The sequence below is a fragment of the Phyllobates terribilis genome, unplaced genomic scaffold (genome assembly GCF_046119375.1).
Source record: "Phyllobates terribilis strain yellow unplaced genomic scaffold, ASM4611937v1 Scaffold_7__3_contigs__length_470593459, whole genome shotgun sequence".
Classification (NCBI taxonomy): domain Eukaryota; kingdom Metazoa; phylum Chordata; class Amphibia; order Anura; family Dendrobatidae; genus Phyllobates; species Phyllobates terribilis.
The window spans coordinates 385,636,773-385,658,591 of record NW_027362767.1 but is presented as its reverse complement, the minus strand read 5'-3'; the positions used below and the strand labels follow the sequence as shown (position 1 = coordinate 385,658,591).

At 44.1% G+C, this 21,819-nt stretch overlaps 1 protein-coding gene across 1 annotated transcript in view; it reads left to right on the top strand.

The window, feature by feature from the left end:
• Positions 1–21,819, top strand: part of SPTBN4 (spectrin beta, non-erythrocytic 4) — a 140,777-nt gene that overhangs the window by 84,162 nt on the left and 34,796 nt on the right. The window contains exons 20-21 of the mRNA XM_073641480.1: positions 11,884–12,030; positions 19,114–19,377. Coding sequence (XP_073497581.1) covers positions 11,884–12,030; positions 19,114–19,377 — 411 coding nt within the window. The remainder of the gene's footprint in view (positions 1–11,883; positions 12,031–19,113; positions 19,378–21,819) is intronic.

Here is a 21,819-nt window from a genome sequence, read left to right as displayed (position 1 = left end):
TGGTGGCTCCTCACCTTTTCCTCCCACGGTCCTGCGCCTGGCTGCCCGGTATGTGATGTTCTGCTCGTAATTCGGATGTACAGCTTTATGGGACTTGTCAGGAGGCATCTTGTAACAGATGACAGCACAATCTGTCCTCTCAGCCTGATGTACATTTTGTTTTTGGAGACCGCAGATACTTCAGCCCCTCTCATCGTAATCATCCACCGGAAAACGATGCTTTATATATACACATATGTATAAAATGATGGTGGGGTCTCCGTAGTCGGACCCCAATGATCCAGCAGTTACCACCTATCATGTAGCACAACTTCTTCTTATTGGAACAACCCTTTAATTCTTCTATAAAGTTTTATGCAAATAAAACAAAACCCGAGCAACAATGACAAAATTACACAAAAAATGCAAAAAAAACCGCCAAAAAAAAACGCAAAACAATAATTGGACTTGAAGGAAAGTTCTTAAAGGAGCACTCTGATTATTTATTTATTTTTTTTAATTTCTCCCTTTGGTAGCAATGATGTTTATATGTGTAATGAATGCAGTAACATACTTATGACTGACATCGTCTGCCGTTTTCAGCAGCGCTCCTTTCCCATCCGGCGTCACGTGACAGCCTTTGTAATTTGCTGGATCACACATTGTATTCTCTGTGTGGAGCGGCTGTTACCTTCTCAGTGCAAGTCTATGAGACTCAGAACTAGGCCCTCTTGCTTTGTTCTGAGAGTCCCCAAAGAAGACACTGTGTGATTCGGCAGTGACTGGAGTGGACTGGAGTGCTGCTGAAGACGGCAGACGACGGCAACCGATCTATGTTACTGCGCTCATTGCACACTCTCATCATTGCTACCAAAGAGAGAACTCAGAGTGCTCCTTTACAAAGGGTTTTATGGGACCAAACAATAAAGGCATCACAGAATCATCATCAGAAAGGCACTTTTCAATACATTATAGTTATGTTGCCTAAATGTCAGTTTTGATTCCGCCCTTTATGATTTTCCTGACTTCCGGTGACATCCCTACTACTTCTTTGCACCAATACCTTCTAGACGCCTCCATGTACGGATCATCGAACCATCATGTGCCTTTAACAGCCGCAGGTGGAGCGGAGCCCACAGCTGTCAACTCTCACAGTCATCTCTGACAGCGGCATTTAATACACACCAGCAGGGTGTAATCACGGGGCGCCGATGGGTTGTCAAAACACCTGGGGATCTGCTGATGACCCCCATGTCTGTCCTTACGATTCTTCTGTTAAAGCCAGTGTTTAGCTGCCTTTCACAGGAGATCGTGATTTTTACTATAGATAGCAGTGCTGATGCCCTACTATGTGTAGCAGAAGCGATCGTAGAATCACAGCTTCAGGTCCCCTAAGGGGACTATGAAATACAGTAAAAAGTGGAAAAAAGTTTTAAAAATATGAAAAAAATTAAAAAAAACACAAGTTCAAACATAAAAAAGTAAAAAAAAAATACACATATTTGGTATTGCTGCATTCATAAAAATCTAATCTATTAAAATATAAAGTAAACTAATGCGATCAGTAAACGGCGTAACAAAAAAAACAACAGAATTATGGTTTTTTTGGTCACCGCAGCATTGAAAGAAGATTCAATAAGAGGCGATCAAAACATCGTATCTACCCCAAAAGGGTTATCAGTAAAAAAGTCAGCTCAGAGTGCAAAAAATAAGCCCTCACCCGGCCCCAGAGCCCGAAAAATGAGAATGTTACGGATCTCGGAAAATGGCAATAAAAGTGAAAGAAATTTATCTTACAAATTTAAAGAAAAATGAAACTGTACATGTTTGGCATCTGCATGCTCGTACTGACCTGGAGAATCATATTGCCAGGTCAGTTTTACCATATAGTGAACATGGGGAAATAAAAAGAAAAAAAAATTATTGTACAGTTACACTTTTTTTGTAATTTCATCGCACTTGGAATATTTTTTTTCCCACTTTCCAGTGAATCACATGATAAGATGAATGGTGTCATTCAAAAGTACAACTCATCCCACAAACAAAAGCCCTCATACAGCTATGTGGATGGAAAAATAAAAAAGCTATGGCTATTGGAAGAAGGGGAGGAAAAAACAAAAATGAAAACAAACAAAAAATAAAAATAAAAATGGAAAATCACCCGGGGGTGAAGTGGATAATGTGATATTACCCTAAGTCTTACAGCTGAACGCTTCAAATGTCATGTGTGTATTGTGTGATTCTTGCAGTTATCCACAAAAGATGTCGGCAGCTGTGGAAAATCGTCACATTGCAGTCAAACGTACCTTCATTATACTGCACGTATTAAAGTAGTTTTGTCAGATCTCATCTGAAAGCAGAATAGGGTAGAGGCGAAGATGTTGAGCTCAGGAATATATAGTTTTCTATAAAACTCCAGCTCCCCTCCACACACACACATTGAGAAAGCCTGTGAGTCCTGCTTTCCCTGCCCACAGATTGAGAAGATCTGGGAGTGCTGCATGCCCTGCTCACACACTGAGAAAGCCTGTGAGTCCTGCTTTCCCTGCCCACACATTGAGAAAGCCCAAGATTCCAGCTTTCCCCACCCACACATTGAGATGATCTAGGAGTCCTGCATGCCCCGCCCACACATTGAGAAAGCCTGCGAGTCTTGCATGCCCCGCGTACACATTGAGAAAGCCTGCGAGTCTTGCATGCCCCGCCCATGCATTGAGAAAGCCTGCGAGTCTTGCATGCCCCGCGTACACATTGAGAAAGCATGCGAGTCTTGCATGCCCCGCCCACACATTGAGAAAGCCTGCGAGTCTTGCATTCCCTTCCCACACACTGAGAAAGCCTGCGAGTCTTGCATGCCCTGCCCACACATTGAGAAAGCCTGTGAGTCCTGCATGCCCTGCCCACACATTGAGAAAGCCTGCATGCCCTGCCCACACATTGAGAAAGCCTGCGAGTCCTGTTTTCCCTGCACACATATTGAGAAAGCCTGTGAGTCCTGAATGCCCCGCCCACACATTGAGAAAGCCTGCAAGTCCTGCTTTCCCTTCCCACACATTGAGAAAGCCTGTGAGTCCTGCATGCCCCACCCACACATTGAGAAAGCCTGCGAGTCCTGAATGCCCTGCACACACATTGAGAAAGCCTGTGAGTCCTGCTTTACCTGCCCATACATTAAGATCTGGGAGTGCTGCATGCCCCACCCACACTTTGAGAAAGCTGCTTTACCCGCCCACACATTGAGAAGATCTGGGAGTGCTGCATGCCCTGCTCACACACTGAGAAAGCCTGTGAGTCCTGCTTTCCCTGCCCACATATTGAGAAAGCCCAAGATTCCAGCTTTTCCCACCCACACATTGAGAAAGCCCAAGATTCCAGCTTTCCCCGCCCACACATTGAGATGATCTGGGAGTCCTGCATGCCCCGCCCACACATTGAGAAAGCCTGCAAGTCTTGCATGCCCCGCCCACACATTGAGAAAGCCTGCGAGTCTTGCATGCCCTGCCCACACATTGAGAATGCCTGCGAGTCTTGCATTCCCCGCCCACACATTGAGAAAGCCTGCGAGTCCTGTATGCCCCGCCCACACATTGAGAAAGCCTGCGAGTCCTGCTTTCTCTTCCCACACATTGAGAAAGCCTGTGAGTTCTGCATGCCCTGCCCACACATTGAGAAAGCCTGTGAGTCCTGAATGCCCTGTACACACATTGAGAAAGCCTGTGAGTCCTGCTTTACCTGCCCATACATTAAGATCTGGGAGTGCTGCATGCCCCACCCACACTTTGAGAAAGCTGCTTTACCCGCCCACACATTGAGAAGATCTGAGAGTGCTGCATGCCCTGCTCACACACTGAGAAAGCCTGTGAGTCCTGCTTTCCCTGCCCACACATTGAGAAAGCCCAAGATTCCAGCTTTTCCCACCCACACATTGAGAAAGCCCAAGATTCCAGCTTTCCCCGCCCACACATTGAGATGATCTGGGAGTCCTGCATGCCCCGCCCACACATTGAGAAAGCCTGCAAGTCTTGCATGCCCCGCCCACACATTGAGAAAACCTGCGCGTCTTGCATGCCCCGCCCACACATTGAGAAAGCCTGCGAGTCTTGCATTCCCCGCCCACACATTGAGAAAGCCTGCGAGTCCTGTATGCCCCGCCCACACATTGAGAAAGCCTGCGAGTCCTGCTTTCTCTTCCCACACATTGAGAAAGCCTGTGAGTTCTGCATGCCCTGCCCACACATTGAGAAAGCCTGTGAGTCCTGAATGCCCTGCACACACATTGAGAAAGCCTGTGAGTCCTGCTTTACCTGCCCATACATTGAGAAGATCTGGGAGTGCTGCATGCCCCACCCACACTTTGAGAAAGCTGCTTTACCCGCCCACACATTGAGAAGATCTGGGAGTGCTGCATGCCCTGCTCACACACTGAGAAAGCCTGTGAGTCCTGCTTTCCCTGCCCACACATTGAGAAAGCCCAAGATTCCAGCTTTTCCCACCCACACATTGAGAAAGCCCAAGATCCAGCTTTCCCTGCCCACACATTGAGATGATCTGGGAGTCCTGCATGCCCCACCCACACATTGAGAAAGCCTGCAAGTTTTGCATGGCCCGCCCACACATTGAGAAAGCCTGTGAGTCTTGCATGCCCCGCCCACACATTGAGAAAGCCTGCGAGTCTTGCATTCCCCGCCCACACATTGAAAAAGCCTGCGAGTCCTGTATGCCCCGCCCACACATCGAGAAAGCCTGCGAGTCCTGCTTTCTCTTCCCACACATTGAGAAAGCCTGTGAGTTCTGCCTGCCCTGCCCACACATTGAGAAAGCCTGTGAGTCCTGAATGCCCTGCACACACATTGAGAAAGCCTGTGAGTCCTGCTTTACCTGCCCATACATTGAGAAGATCTGGGAGTGCTGCATGCCCCACCCACACTTTGAGAAAGCTGCTTTACCCGCCCACACATTGAGAATATCTGGGAGTGCTGCATGCCCTGCTCACACACTGAGAAAGCCTGTGAGTCCTGCTTTCCCTGCCCACACATTGAGAAAGCCCAAGATTCCAGCTTTTCCCACCCACACATTGAGAAAGCCCAAGATCCAGCTTTCCCTGCCCACACATTGAGATGATCTGGGAGTCCTGCATGCCCCACCCACACATTGAGAAAGCCTGCAAGTTTTGCATGGCCCGCCCACACATTGAGAAAGCCTGTGAGTCTTGCATGCCCCGCCCACACATTGAGAAAGCCTGCGAGTCTTGCATTCCCCGCCCACACATTGAAAAAGCCTGCGAGTCCTGTATGCCCCGCCCACACATCGAGAAAGCCTGCGAGTCCTGCTTTCTCTTCCCACACATTGAGAAAGCCTGTGAGTTCTGCCTGCCCTGCCCACACATTGAGAAAGCCTGTGAGTCCTGAATGCCCTGCACACACATTGAGAAAGCCTGTGAGTCCTGCTTTACCTGCCCATACATTGAGAAGATCTGGGAGTGCTGTATGCCCCACCCACACTTTGAGAAAGCTGCTTTACCCGCCCACACATTGAGAAGATCTGGGAGTGCTGCATGCCCTGCTCACACACTGAGAAAGCCTGTGAGTCCTGCTTTCCCTGCCCACACATTGAGAAAGCCCAAGATTCCAGCTTTTCCCACCCACACATTGAGAAAGCCCAAGATTCCAGCTTTCCCCGCCCACACATTGAGATGATCTGGGAGTCCTGCATGCCCCGCCCACACATTGAGAAAGCCTGCAAGTCTTGCATGCCCCGCCCACACATTGAGAAAGCCTGCGAGTCTTGCATGCCCCGCCCACACATTGAGAAAGCCTGTGAGTCTTGCATTCCCCGCCCACACATTGAGAAAGCCTGCGAGTCCTGTATGCCCCGCCCACACATTGAGAAAGCCTGCGAGTCCTGCTTTCTCTTCCCACACATTGAGAAAGCCTGTGACTTCTGCATGCCCTGCCCACACATTGAGAAAGCCTGCGAGTCCTGAATGCCTTGCACACACATTGAGAAAGCCTGTGAGTCCTGCATGCCCTGCACACACATTGAGAAAGCCTGTGAGTCCTGCATGCCCTGCCCACACATTGAGAAAGCCTGCGAGTCCTGCATGCCCTGCCCACACATTGAGAAAGCCTGCGAGTCCTGCATGCCCTGCTCACACATTGAGAAAGCCTGTGAGTCCTGCTTTCCCTGCTCACATTGAGAAAGCCTGTGAGTCCTGCATGCCCTGCCCACACATTGAGAAAGCCTGTGAGTCCTGCATGCCCTGCCCACACATTGAGAAAGCCTGTGAGTCCTGCTTTCCCTGCACACAGGCTTTCTCTAGTCCTGGCTGGCAACATTGCTGCTTTATACTTGAATGTACTGAATTAAATCCTATAATACTATACATCCCCGAGCTCAGACGTTTCCCCCCTTTCCTAAGCTGTCCATCGATAGGGAACCTGAACAGTCGCTTTATAGGACCATATTTAGGCTGTATGTAAATAGATGCAATGTTGTGGTGTGACGCTCCTCATATGATAATGCTCTCGGGCGGCCCTAGACTTGTTCTCTGTATTGAGTGGCAGCAGTTCTTAGCCTTGCAGGATAATCCTGACTTGCTTCTTTCCTAGCACTGGGTGTTACTAGCTGCTCTAGCTGTTGTAATTCTGATTATCTCCGTCATCTCCGAGACGCCTTATTGCAGCTGACGGGAACTCAGCTTCCTCGGGGGATTCATCTTCACACAGCGCTCTGATACTTACCCACCGGGCATCTCCTGCTGCTAGTTAGCATTTCAATGACTTGTTCTCCAGAGAAGAAACACACATCTACACTAATGCAGCCATGTCGCCTATAAATCTGCCTATCGCATGTGATGATCATATCAGATGGTGTTTTACCATGTGGAATCATCACTGACTTCAGTGGTCGGACGTATAGATACAGTAATGCCGGGTTCATATGTCTCGCTCCTGTATATAATTGGGGTTGACCGCTACGGCCGATGCATTTTGGAACAGATTCCGACAAATCTTTAAAGGCCCTATTGACTTCTATTGGGGTCGGTCAAGGCTCTATTCTGTCCAGAGCCTCCAGCTTGGCCTCTTCTGTCATCTTACTGGGGAAAGCCACGGCCAGAAAGACATCCGTGGTTGCAGGGAAAATGTCGTTTTAAAGAGGACCTTTTGGCATTAAAAAAAAATACTAGTTCTTACTCTTATTTAATTAATACTGTTCCCCTGAGTATTCCAGTTTTTGTTTCTTTTAAATTATTAAATCCGCCATACTGTTCCAGAGATACAGGCCTTTTTATTTAGTGCTAATTTTTATGGTATTTACCAAGGTGGGCGTGGCTCACAGGATCCTCTGGGGCGTGTGTTTAGCAGCTCTCTGTGAGTCCCGCCCCTTTGTAAAGACATAATGATCACTAAATTTAAAAGGGCCATATCTCTGGAACTGTATGGCAGATTTAAATATATATATATATATATATATATATATATATATATATATATATATATATATATATATATATATATATATATATATACAGTGCTGGGAAAAAGTATTGGCACCCCTGCAATTCTGTCAGATAATACTCAGTTTCTTCCTGAAAATGATTGCAATCACAAATTCTTTGGTATTATTCTCTTCATTTAATTTGCTTGCAAGGAAAAAACACAAAAGAGAATGAAGCAAAAATCAAATCATTGATCATTTCACACAAAACTCCAAAAAAGAGACGGACAAAAGTATTGGCACCCTCAGCCTAATACTTGGTTGCACAACCTTTAGCCAAAATAACTGCGAACAACCGCTTCCGGTAACCATTAATGAGTTTCTTACAATGCTCTGCTGGAATTGTAGACCATTCTTCTTTGGCAAACTGCTCCAGGTCCCTGATATTTGAAGGGTGCCTTCTCCAAACTGCCATTTTGAGATCTCTCCACAGGTGTTCTATGGGATTCAGGTCTGGACTCATTGCTGGCCACCTTAGAAGTCTCCAGTGCTTTCTCTCAAACCATTTTATAGTGCTTTTGGAAGTGTGTTTTGGGTCATTGTCCTGCTGGAAGACCCATGACCTCTGAGGGAGACCCAGCTTTCTCACACTGGGCCCTACATTATGCTGCAAAATTTGTTGGTAGTCTTCAGACTTCATAATGCCATGCACACGGTCAAGCAGTCCAGTGCCAGAGGCAGCAAAGCAACCCCAAAACATCAGGGAACCTCCGCCATGTTTGACTGTAGGGACCATGTTCTTTTCTTTGAATGCCTCTTTTTTTTCCCTGTACACTCTATGTTGATGCTTTTTCCCAAAAAGCTCTACTTTTGTCTCATCTGACCAGAGAACATTCTTCCAAAACATTTTAGGCTTTCTCAGGTAAGTTTTGGCAAACTCCAGCCTGGCTTTTTTATGTCTCGGAGTAAGAAGTGGGGTCTTCCTGGGTATCCTACCATACAGTCCCTTTTCATTCAGATGCCGACGGATAGTATGGGTTGACACTGTTGTACCCTCGGACTGCAGGGCAGCTTGAACTTGTTTGGATGTTAGTCGAGGTTCTTTATCCACCATCCGCACAATCTTGCGTTGAAATCTCTCGTCAATTTTTCTTTTCCGTCCACATCTAGGGAGGTTAGCCACAGTGCCATGGGCTTTAAACTTCTTGATGACAATGCGCACGGAAGACACAGGAACATTCAGGTCTTTGGAGATGGACTTGTAGCCTTGAGATTGCTCATGCTTCCTCACAATTTGGTTTCTCAAGTCCTCAGACAGTTCTTTGGTCTTCTTTCTTTTCTCCATGCTCAATGTGGTACACACAAGGACACAGGACAGAGGTTGAATCAACTTTAATCCATGTTAACTGGCTGCAAGTGTGATTTAGTTATTGCCAACACCTGTTAGGTGCCACAGGTAAGTTACAGGTGCTGTTAATTACACGAATTAGAGAAGCATCACATGATTTTTCAAAGGGTGCCAATACTTTTGTCCACCCCCTTTTTTAGGTTTGGTGTGGAATTATACCCAATTTGGCTTTAGGACAATTCTTTTTGTGTTTGTTTCATTGAAGGCAAATTAAATGAAGATAATAATACCAAAGAATTTGTGATTGCAATCATTTTCAGGAAGAAACTGAGTATTATCTGACAGAATTGCAGGGGTGCTAATACTTTTGGCCAGCACAGTGTATGGGGGAGTCAGGAGAGATAGCTGTCAAATGTATGACTATTCAGCTGTTAGCTATCTTCTGTATCACCGGCTTTAGGCCCAGTTCACATGCTGAGGATTTGTCATCTGTTTAGGTGTGGATTGTACAACAAAATCCATGTCAAGTCTGACAACAATCCGCATCCCATTAGACGTGAATGGGTTTTCCTTAAGGCACAGTCAGACGGCCGTATAAATCGGAGTGAGATCGCAACGCAGTGCACGGACTGGCCGGCGGCTCTCCCGACCCAAGCGTGACAGCTGCACGGAAATACATGAAACTGTCTCTTTTGGGTTGGGAGAGCGGCCGGCCAGTCCGTGGACTGCGTTCCGATCTCGGTTCGATTTATATGGCCGTCTATCTGACTACACCCTTAATCCCATTCATAAATCACAGAAAACCTCTCCGCTTTTTAATGTTTGTTTTTTTTTGTCATTTTTTGTCTGTGCTGCCAAAAGAAAAAATGGCTGCTAGAGAGAGAGATATCGATCATACAAAGAAAATGTCACTCAACTTTTTCAAACTCCTGAATGACAACTCTGTCCATGTTCCCAAACATTTATGGGGGATGATGTATCATGAATATTGAGGAACTTTTTTTGATTTGGGTATGTTCTCGCTGGACGGATACTTTGCAGATTTTCCGTCCCAGAGTTGCATGCGGAAAATCTGCAGTGCATTAAAGGTACCAGCAAATAGGGTGAGATTTCGTCGGGGAGCAAAAAAAAAAAAGGGTGCAGACTGTAATCCACATAATCCACAGCATGTTGCAGATTTCATCCTTAGGGCGCAGTCAGACATATAAATTGGAGCAAGATCTGAACGCAGTGCATGGACTGGCCAGCGGCTCTTCCGATCCAAGCGTGACAGCTGCATAGAAATACACTGTGTTCTGATCCCGATATAATATATATGGCCGTGTGACTGTCACCTTAAGGGCATGTTAATACCTTGTGTATTTGCTGCGGTTTTCACACGTTTTTTTTTTTCACTTAAAAAAAAAATGCAACGTTTTACTGTAACAGTAAAGTAAATGAGGTTCCTGAAATCTCATGCACGCGCTGCTAATTTTTTCCTTTAAAATTTGAAGCAGTTTCAAATCTGTAGCCTGTCAATTTTCTCAGCGTTCTTGCAGATTTTTTCACCCATTCTTCAAGTGAATGGCAAGAAAACCCATGTAAAAAACGCATATTTTAGGCAGCGTTTTTCTTGTTAACTCTGCTTTTTGCTGCAGACAAATCTGCATTTGCATATTTGCATACTCAACTATACATAGCCTTTTACTAAGTAAACTGCAGACAATCTTCAGGATTTCCTCTGTGAAATTTGTGGAAAAAAAAAAGAAAAACTATTTGATGCAGCTTTGCCATTGTGCATTTACTGTGGATTTTCAGCTGTGAAAAATTCACAGCGTATCGGTCATGTAGATGTATCTAAAGACTGGGGCTACCGGGAGAGTTGGGCTGCGGCACGGGGTGCTGTATATCGCAGCACAATGCACCGTGACCACAACAAGCAAGTCGGAGACAATCCAAACAATTCTGACTTTTGTCGACTTGCTTGTTGCACTGGGGGTACATTGTGAATCACAGTGTGACCCCCCCCGATGTAGCAGCCAAAGTCGGCACCTATATTATGAAAGCTGAGGGCTTTTTCTAGATTAGCTGAATATACAGAGGTGCAGACGTGCGGCATTTATTATGGCATCATGGAAGATTTGACGTTCAGGCGTCACGGAAAGATGAGTGACGAGTCCTGCTGTAAGAGCAGCTAGACTGCTTGTCAGACGGAGATGCACGGATGTAGAGATGGAGGGACGCAGATATGCAGAATGAGTTGTAGAGATTGGAGCAGGCAGTCGGGCGCTGGGAGCAGAGGAGAAGGGGTGGGGGGCGAGATGACGCATCACACTCAGGATCCTCCCCCTCCATCCATTCACTGCAGTGGGATCATTCCACCATCCCACCTTGACTGTGGATCGAGGGGGACCTACTAGCAATGAGCATGTGTCAGGGTAGCAGGGGCACCGCGCTCCTTGTCCGGTCCGGCTAACGCATCTGTGCTGTGGATCGAGCAGCCCACCCCTCATAGGGACAGCAAATCTCACTGCACCAAACAGCATCGCAGGACATTATGCACTGACAGCAGCTTCTGCAGCCGCACGGCACCATCTCATACAGCCTCCTGTTTATTCCTTTCCACTCGACTGCTCTCTCTCTGCCCTGCTATTAATCCATCTGCTCTGGCCTGTCATCTTCATTCATACCCTTACCTGTCTCGTCAGACATCCCCCCTTCACCATCTGTCTGTCTCTTTCACGCATACCTGATCCCATCTTCATCTCTCACCTGTCGGATAAGGTGGTCAGTCGTCTCATCCGCCGCTGCCGTCTTCTCTCCTGACTGTCTCACACCTGTCTCTGGTCTACCTGTGTTTTTGCAGTGGATTATGTGATTGCCGTCTCACCTGTCTGACTGTCGTCTTCTTCCCATCTGTCTGTCCCCTTCATTTCTTACCTGTCTCATTACTTTTTGCACCTCTGCTCACTCTATTTTCCTCGGTTTTCTCCGTACCTTTTTGCCATCATTGATCAGGGGGGGGATATCGGGGCCCTCGCTCCCATCCCTACCTGCGCTCACCCCGTTTAGATTAGTCCTTTTTCCATAGAAGCAAACATGGAAGCCGTCGCTCTCACCCACCTTTATATATCCCGCAGCTGGATGCTTGGATCAGCGAAAAAACACTGATGGCTCGGGATAACTCGCGGGATGTGACTCAGAAACTCCACAAGAAATGGCTGAAGCACCAGGCGTTTATGGCTGAACTGTCTCAGAATAAAGGCTGGCTGGACAAGATCGAAAAGGTAAGTGACGGCTCCTTTATGGCATTGATCAAAATGTGATGACCCCTTTTGGAGAGACCCCAGGGGTGGCAGCCCTTGTCTGTGATCCTATAAAGCCGCATTTTGCTTCTTCTTCACTTTCCAGCACATTTTGGATTTGCTTTGATCTAAATATTCAGAATAATCCCAATCCCTCGGGGAGCAGTAATGCTGCTGGCACATTGTAGGAATTATGGTTTCTTTTAACCTACAAGAAGAGTCGGAGTAAAAGGTATTACAGGCGGCGTATTGTGGCTTATCCCACTAAGACACCAGTGGGGGCGGCGGGCATGTGCCCCGGCTGCAGGGAAAAGTGCCAACAAGCCACTCGGCACGGTATTTTTGCACAACGCTTGGGCTACAAACTGAACATTGCCTCCCATAAATGAAACCTCAGGCACAATTATAATTCTGTATTTTTTACAGTCTAATCATTAAAAAACTTATATCGAGGAGACCCAATCAGTTGTGAGGTTGCCCGCTGTCAGGGCATGTTAGGAGTTGTAGTTACCCCTCATCTGGAGAGTTACAGGTTGCTGAACCCAGATTTAATCCAAAACGACTTTTGTCTATATTCATGGGGTTATTGGGGAGAAGGAAGGGATCACTTATAGCGTAGACATGCTTATATACCGGCCAATCCATACCTCACTGTGATCCTTCTCAATAACAAGTCTGTGCTTTTTGTGCCAGAAGCTTCTTAGGCTATGTTCACACATTGCGTTTTTGCTGTGTTTTTTTTCTGCAGCAAAGCCTGATCTCTTGCCAGGAGGTTTATTCAGGATTTTTCATGCTTTTTTGCTTGTTTTTTGGTGTGTTTTTTTCACTGTCCTTTTGTCTTTTTATGCATGTACATAACGTTCAGTGAAAAAAAAAAATTTCATTCTGGTTTTGGCACAAAAAAACGCTGAAAAACCTGCATTTTTGGTGCATTTTTTCAGCGTTTTTTTCACCACCCATTACTTCCAATGGGTGAAGAAACGCAGAAAGAAGTGACATGCTCTATTTTGCAAAAAAACATGCAAAGCACAAAATCCTGAACAAAAAAAAAAAGATGATGTGTGCATGAGATATCTGGAATCTCATAGACTTTGCTGATACTGTAAAACGCAGCTGAAAATTAGCATAAACAAAACGCATCAAAAAACGCTGGAAAAAACAAGTTGTGTGAACATAGCCTTATAGCGAATCTGTCACCAAGTAATAAATGGCGAGTTTTTTATTTTATTTCCACTGCTCCTCCTCTTTTTTTTTTAAATCCGCCATACAGTTCCAGAAATATGGGCCTTTTTATTTAGTGCTGATTTTTATGGTCTTTACCAAGGGGGCGGTGCTTACAGAATAATAATGCAGAGCAGCCTAAAGACACACCCCTGAGGATCTTGTGAGCTACACCCCCTTGGTAAAGATCATAAAAATTAGTACAAAATAAAAATGCCCATATTTCTGGAAATGTATGGTGGATTTAAAAAAAACAAAACAAAACTGAATACTTGTATAAAATAAGAGCAAAAAATAGACACCAATGACAAGTCCTCCTTTAAGAACATTTTTGGATCACTTGCCCATTATTTCTGTGGTTCATGTGGGTGATGAAATAATTGCAGATTTTGGGAGCCAGATAATTCCTGGAATTTTATTGAATTTTATTTTTTACTGGCCAAAGTAAAACTTCTATAAACAGACTCTGGACTTCAAGACTTCACCACTAAATGGCCAGGCTGTCCTATAATGAACATGCTCATATGCTTGGCTGAATGCTCCTTCAGTCAACACTTATATCTCCTGTCTCCCTCAGTCAGAAAGTTGCTCTATCGGCAGCTGATACCCCCGGAAGCAGAAGGATCGGACCTTGTAATTCATTGGGCTCCATACTAGGCCAGGTTCACACTAATACAGTGCTCTCCGCTGAGGACCACCTCGAGGCTTCTGTCAGAATCCCCAAACCACAGGATTCCGGCAGGAACCATGAACTTCATAGAACCTGACAGAGTCACTGTGGACACTGTCTGGCCTCTGTCCTGGCATTATTCATCTCTTTCAGACTTGAACGAAAAAAAAGTGTCAGAGCTCTGTATGTGTGTGAACCAAACCCGAGATGGTCCACCAGTCTGGCTGAAATCACTGGGTTCAGATGACTTTTTAATCCAATATTTATTGGGGATACAAAATATAGTGTCCTTTCCTGCCTTACATCAACTGAAGACGAGAAACGAAATGCCCCCAAACTTGTTTTTTTCTTATATTTTTGACATTTCCATGACTTTGGATTCCCATGTATCTACTGATCATGTAGAGGAGAACATAACATCATGGAGGCAACGTCCTGTAAAGGTCGCCATCTATTTATACCCTCGATCCATTTTCTGATAGATCTGGGTTCCAGCTTATGTAATTTCTCAGTAACCGGACACGCACTTCCGACATACGTGATGTTTGATTTCCTTACATTTTTTCAGGAGTTATTTCTAGAGCCTCTTCTCGGTAACTTCAGTGTTTGGTATTACTGTACGCAGATTGCATTGTGCGTCTTCTTGCTGTGGATGGATTCAGCACGGCACCCAGTGTCAGCCTGATGCCAGCCGTGCCGTGCCAAGGCCGATTATAGCACTGCATACCCTCCTGGCAGGATATCCTGGAAGCAGAAACGACACCGTAAACGGGTCACTGGCTTTGAGCATAAAGATTTTTCTCTATTTTGCTGAAGCCGTCAGGATTGTTGGATCCATAGGATAAAGACATGCCAAGATTTCTGTAAACATTTTATTCAGGAGATTAGCATATTGCTGCAGTGTCCGTGGGCACCAGTTTATTTTTACATTGCTTTTCAATATTGGGCCTACAGAGGCCGCCATTATTTATATCTGTGCATCTTGTCCTTATCAGAGGTCAGCAATACAGCACTGTATCTATGTATTGTGTCTGTGACCAGAAACTGATGTTATAACTGTGTGTCTTCTTGTCTCAGAATAAGAATGAGAATTTATTACAGGGGTTGTCCCGGATTAGAAAAACAGGTCTGCATTTTATATTTGTGCATCTTGTCCTTATCAGAGGTCAGCAATACGGCACTGTATCTATGTATTGTGTCTGTGACCGGAAACTGATGTTATAACTGTGTGTCTTCTGTATCAGAATGAGAATGAGCATTTACTACAAGGGTTGTCCCGGATTAGAAAAACAGGTCTGAATTATGTGTCACTGGTGCATTCGGTTACATAAGGGTTACCTGCAAGGCCAGTCATGGCCCAAAACAAGGGTGGCGCTGTTTTTTTTTTTTTTTTTTCTTATACCCCTGGATAACTCTTTTAAATATAAAAGCGATTCATAAACATACATCCATGATCCAACATGAGTAATAGTAGTAGGAGCATTGGTCATCGCTACCAAATGAATATAGATAGACAGGTGTGTCCAAACGCCGGCACAATTACCATCTGTGTGAAATGTTTTCCGCAGCCAGGTTGGATTGTATAAAGTTACTGAGCAAATAAGTAATTTGTATCTTTCTGCATGTGCGGCAAACTTCTGGAGACGGTAGAAGATGGCGCAACATTGGCTTTGGCCGGCATTTAAAAAATGTTTAGGTTAATAATTTTAGAATTTTGTTTGCCGTTGTGCAGACTGTATTTATTCTGATTCACTAGTACTTGAGATTGGTCCCAAAAATGGCGAATTACCCTCAAGTATCACAATCGCCCCGGAGTACGTTCTGCTCCCAGTTCTGCCAAATGACATCAAGTCTGATTTTACAAGCTCCATTTTTGTGAAAAAAGCCACTTAACTTATGACGCATTCATATGTGTTTTTTCTTGGCCAAGAAAGCTTCAGCCTGATGTTATGTTCTACAGTTCATTTTGATTTGTGGCTTTTTTGGATCTGTAACTTTTTTTTTTTTTTTTTTTTTTACAGACAGAGCGTACTGCAATTTTTTTTGCTATCATTCGCGAAGACTTCTTTGTAAAGTCCTGAAAATAAAGTTAGGAAAAAGACTGCACAAAACGCCAATAAAATGCATTATATAAATGTAATACAATTACAAAAATGCCTTTTTTTCACGGAGTTTAAAAGCCTGGAAGATGAATCTATGGGTACCATTCAGACTGATGTGTTTTTGGTCCGTGTGCTGTACGTGTGGACCCAATGTTAGCCAATGTGCTGGTGCTAATGGGTATATCTTCCACACTAACTTGACCTTGGGTCCGCGGCAAAAAAAAAAAAATTGCAGCATGCATTATAATGGTCCAATTTACGGACTAGACCAGTGCATATAAATTATTATGTATACCCCTTTTCACATAAAAAGCGTGATGGAATAAATGGCGCTGTAATAATAATTAATAATAATAATATAAATGCAGGCAGCTCCTGCACCTTTCCACTATGCGGAGAAACTGCACATAGAGCCAGTCACGTCCGCAATCTGCGACTGTGACTGATCCGATAAATCCAGCGCTCCCTTTTTCTTTGAAATGGCGCTTAAAAATTATCTTTAATCTGAGGCGAAACATTGCATTTGTACTGCAGCGCCACCACTGTAGAAATCAAAGCATTACATGGTGCCTGATGAAATCAGAATATTTATAGTGCGGGGTCCGCCATAGTCAGGTGGTCCGGCAGGTTGCATTCCTCTCCGGATATGAGCAGGTCAGATGTAATGATCTAATTATGCTCAGCTATAGGATCAGTGAAGAGAATAATATCACGTTGTATTTAATTCTCATTTCTGTCATATAAAATGCGACTAACATGACCCAGATACGGCGACTTCAGACGTGTTTCACCCATGTGACATATCATAGGCTCCCAGGCATTTCTTGGAGGAGCTTATCTCAGCTTTTACCAGCCAGACACCAATTTGCATTAAATCCGATTATTTTGCCCCCTTTTTCTCTGAAGGAAAAATAAGAAGATGAAGTATGGGAGGAATTGAGGGAAGTAACAGATTGAGATCCTTGTGCTGCATACATTGAGGATGAGTGACTGGTGGTGTGTGGGCAGGAGAGCGCAGAGACGGCTCACCTGACGTAACGCACCTCATCATAGCCAGAAGGGTGGAAATAAAACGCCTAAACAATCTGAAAGTTACCCCCCTTATATAAAGCAAGAAAAACAACTTGGTCAATATTAAGTAATAAAAGAAAAAATATATCCTCTCCGATTCCCCACAGATCCCTAATCTAAGGTGGTGTCTGCTTACTGGTCCCGTCCCTGACACATAAGAAATGTCTATAAATTCTCGCTCGGCCGATCATTGGCATTTCCAACCATTTCCAAAAAGCAAAAACCAGTGAGGACCAAGTGAACGCCACAACTGGAGCTACGGGGGAGATTGGGTACAGAGTGTAATTTTTAAAAAATTATTTAAAATGGAATCTATCAGCAGAAAATGACTGTTCAAACCAAGCACAGGTACTTGGTGCACTCTTGTTGCGGCTAAGCATTTCAGTGCTTCTTCCCATTTGTCTCTGTCCTTGTTTGACTTCAGAAGTCAGAGCCGTCAATCAAAAAAAAGACGGAGCAAAAATAGGATGTAGAGCTGCACTACACTGCTCAGGAGCTTGGTTTGAACAGTCAGTTTGAGCTGAGGACTGAGGAACCTGCCTTTATAGGTGTCTATAAACATAATGTCAAAGCAGAAGAAACAAGTGGTTTTAGGGAAAGATTTTGGGGCACAAAGGATTCTACAAGTTTCTGAAGAACAGAAAGATATTTGTAGTCAGGCTAGAAAAGTATTTCTCCATGGAGGACCTAGTATTTGGTTACCCTGTAATGCAGCAGTTTCCCTGTGGGGGCAGTGCAGAGGAACTGAATACTTGCTTTTCATTCCAAAACAGATTATAGTTGATTCCAGCAAGAAAAACTTGTGATCAAGTAATTTTAGGGGTGGGTGGTGTCCTTCTCATGTAGGAAAAAAATGGATAACCACTAGTGATGAGCGAGTATGTTCTGTTAACCTTTTCGGCGAGCATGCTCGGGTGCTCGCCGCGTATCTTCGAGCATCTTCAGCGATGCTCGGTGTTATGTTTTAGTCACTGAGTGTTCATGATTTGCGACTGTTTGACAGCTTTAATACATGTGAGGAATGTCTAAGAAACAGGCATTCCTCACATGTATTAAAGCTGTCAAACAGTCGCAAATCATGAGCACTGAGTGACAAAAACATAACACCCTAGCACACCGAAGGTTCTTGGAAAACACCCGAGCATGTTTGTAAATCTCGAGTAATGAGCATGCTCGCTCATCACTAATAACCACTTATATAATGCCACTGATTTTTATGATATCAAGGGCCATAGGAAATGAAAAATAACATTGAGCTCCATTGTGTTGCCGTTCCTTCTTTTTGTGTCATGAATCCTCTGATATTCGCTTTTGACATCTCTTTATGACATCCAACAAAATAAAATTAAATTGAATTTTCACAACAGAATTATTTTAGCAGGACAGATATAAAACATCCTGTCGTGGCTTCTACATTGCAGATCTCTATAATTCTTATCGTTTGGGTAAAAAAAAAAGCCATGACTTGCGACTTTCTGGTGCCACCTATTGGGAGTGGCAAGTCAATGCCCAGCCTTAGTTTGCATTACCTGGCCTATAAGTCTACCTATATGATTTAGCAGTCTCAACAAAGAAAAACCCAAAACATTACCCCAATGCCCTCTGTCAAAGGCTTTTCACCCAAGGGACCATTACCTTGCTCTGCACTGATGAAGGGTAAACCACCACCAAACAGTTGTCTACATTGTAGATGGGTGTCTCTTCCCTTTAGAGAAGATTCAGCTTTGGCCACGTTTTCTTAACTTGTGTGTGGAGGCTTTTCTAGGGTTCAGAAAATGACTTCTAGGGTACCTACGTCCAATAGGTAGCAGTAGGCAAATAGCTTCTTTCTTCCCGGACCAAAGTTTGTAAAAATTTGCGGACCCTTTTAACAGAATGCACTTTGTGAACTATAAGTCTTCACTAGGAGAAATAGTACCTCCTTAAAAAATAATAATTAAAACTGAAAATATGATCGAGAACCATTTTTGAACTATTTTCTTTGGCGTCTAATTTGCCTAGGAAGGTCATCAGCTGATCCAAGAAAAGCCAGAGCTGGCCGGTGTGGTAAAGAAGAAGATAGAAGAGATCCGTCAATGTTGGGTGGAGCTTGAATCCAGTACACAAGCCAAAGCTCAGCAGCTTTTCCAGACTAGTAAGGCCGAACTAGTGGTGCAAAATTATTCAGACCTGGGCAAAAGACTTCATCGGCTGGAAGAGCAACTGCAACCTGTGGAACCTGTTTCTGATATTTCCACTGTTAATACGCATCTGAAGAAGCTAGAGGTGAGTCACTTGTTTTATAGTTTTCCAAAGATCTCCGCGGTTGGCCATATAAATCCTTAGGTTGGGCTTAGCTACATTCAAAGCATAGCTACTAATATGACTTAAGTTGTTTTCATGGACAACCCCTTATTGATAAATGGGATCAGACAGCTGGGACCCGCACCAAATGGCAAAACGGGGCACTTTTATCCCTGTTAAAATAGAGCACATATGCCCAGCCGCAGAACCATTCATTCCCTTTAAGGCTGGCGAACTGTGCGCTTGGCTTTTTCTGGAAGCCCTATAAAGAATGAATGAAGCAGCAGTTGGGCATTTGGTGGTCGAACATTGGTGCAAAGTAAACCAAAGAGTTCTGCTGTGAAGTTAAACAAAAGTGTCTGACTATGCCGAAAAATTATCAATTTCACACTCTTGAGTCCAAGTTTGCACTGTCAACATATAGGACAGGGTTGGTAACCCTGCCCAATTGAGTTAACCATTAATGTGGTGCTTCACAAGCGATTTGCAATCTATAATCTTTTGCGTAATGATTGTGACTTACTTTGTGTTTGCCAACCCTTTCAAGGTGCCGCCATTTGGAATACTATGTGGAGAGATGGCATTTGGCCTGTACAAATCCTAGGCAGGAAAATAATGAAAATACTTCTGGTGGTCAATGAATGACCACTAATGGGCAGCTAGGAATTAAACGATCATTATCCCCCCCCCAAAAAAAACAAGATATCTCCTATCCATGGGATAGGGAGTTAACTTGCTGATCGCTGAGACTCCAAGTGATCCAAAGATAGGGGCTTTAGAACCATAAGACTAGCCAATAACCCAAGTGCTTGCCATGCATGGACATCTCCGCTCCATTTAGGAGGGGGCACAAGAGCTCTGTTCTTGGGGTTCTGAAGCCCCATTCTTGGAATCACTGGGGGTCTAAACAGTTGGACCCCCAGTGTTAAGAAGTTATCCTGAGTCCCCATGGATAGGAGATGACATGTTTATTTGGGGAAATTACCCTTTTATTCCCTGCTGCTCATTAGTTTAAGGTAAAGATAAGAGAAGGCAGATGTTAGCCCTCGATCATTGAGAAATGTTCACAAAACTTGTACAATGGCCAACAGCAGACAATCTGTAAAGTTGGGTTTTTATTTTTTACTGTTATTGCTGAAACTACATGTGTTTGGCACGACATGATGAATTTGACTTTGTAAAGGCACTCGGTTTTTATTTTCCAAATCGATCTGTGAGTTTAGCCGAACTTGTTGATGATCGGTACTTATGATCAGCCGAACGATGATCAGCCGTAAAATCCTTTGATTTTTACAGTTCTTACTTTGGCAGGACCACATGTGGATTATGTCCACTTAATAGGACTAATACTTGTGTATCTACCTGTTACTATAGCCAAGCGAAAACCATTTGAATAAATGATGTGTAATTTATTGACATGGATTTGAATTAGAAAAACTGTATGAATGGCAACAAAGATTTCACTTTGCCAACGGAAGCAATCTTGGAGCAATTTTTTTTACATGAGGTTTTGAAAAAGGAATACATGCTTAAAAATATATATATATTGTTTTTAATAATTTTTTCCAGCATGGAAAATTATGCAAGCGCCCACCAGAAATCTTACTCCAGAGATAGGAGTGAAATTTCTGGCGCAACAACTCGTCATGTATATAACACAGTATATAACACAGGAGCCACCTCACAATAGGTGATGTCACAGCTCACCTTCTCCCCCTGTACAATGACTGCTAACACCTCTATATACAGTAGATAACACAGGATCCACCATTCACAATAGGTGATGTCACGGCTCACCTCCTCCCTCTCCTGTACAATGAATGATAACACCTCTATATACAGTAGATAACACAGGAGCCACCATTCACAATAGGTGATGTCACAGCTCACCTTCTCCCCTTGTACAATGACTGCTAACATCTCTATATACAGTAGATAACACAGGATCCAACATTCATGGATGAGCTGTCTGTTGCGCCCCAGCTCCACCCGGTCTGTTGCACCCCAGCTTCACCTTGCCAGAAAGTCCAAACTTTTTGCCTCCCAACTGGCAACAATAATTGTCCTCATTGGCCTCCAACTTTGCCTTTTCAGTTTCCCTGCACTTCTGACAATGTCATTCACCACACCGGCTTCACTTTTTTGGCGCAGCTGGGAGAAACTGGTACAAAAAGTCCAAAATTTTGCAACTTTTCAAAGCCTTTACAACCCTTTTTTTCAGCAAATGTTTTGATGAATAGGGCCTTTTGTGTCAGCACCTGTGTCCTCCTCTTTCACTGCCAGCATCAATCCTACAAATGAGTACATTGTGATATCAGTGCAGCTGAAGGCAAATAGACTGGGGAAAGTCCGGGGGTGGAAGCCAATTTTATTGCAATTTTTGAACAAATTCCCAAATAAAGTGATTTGCAAAGTTTCATAACT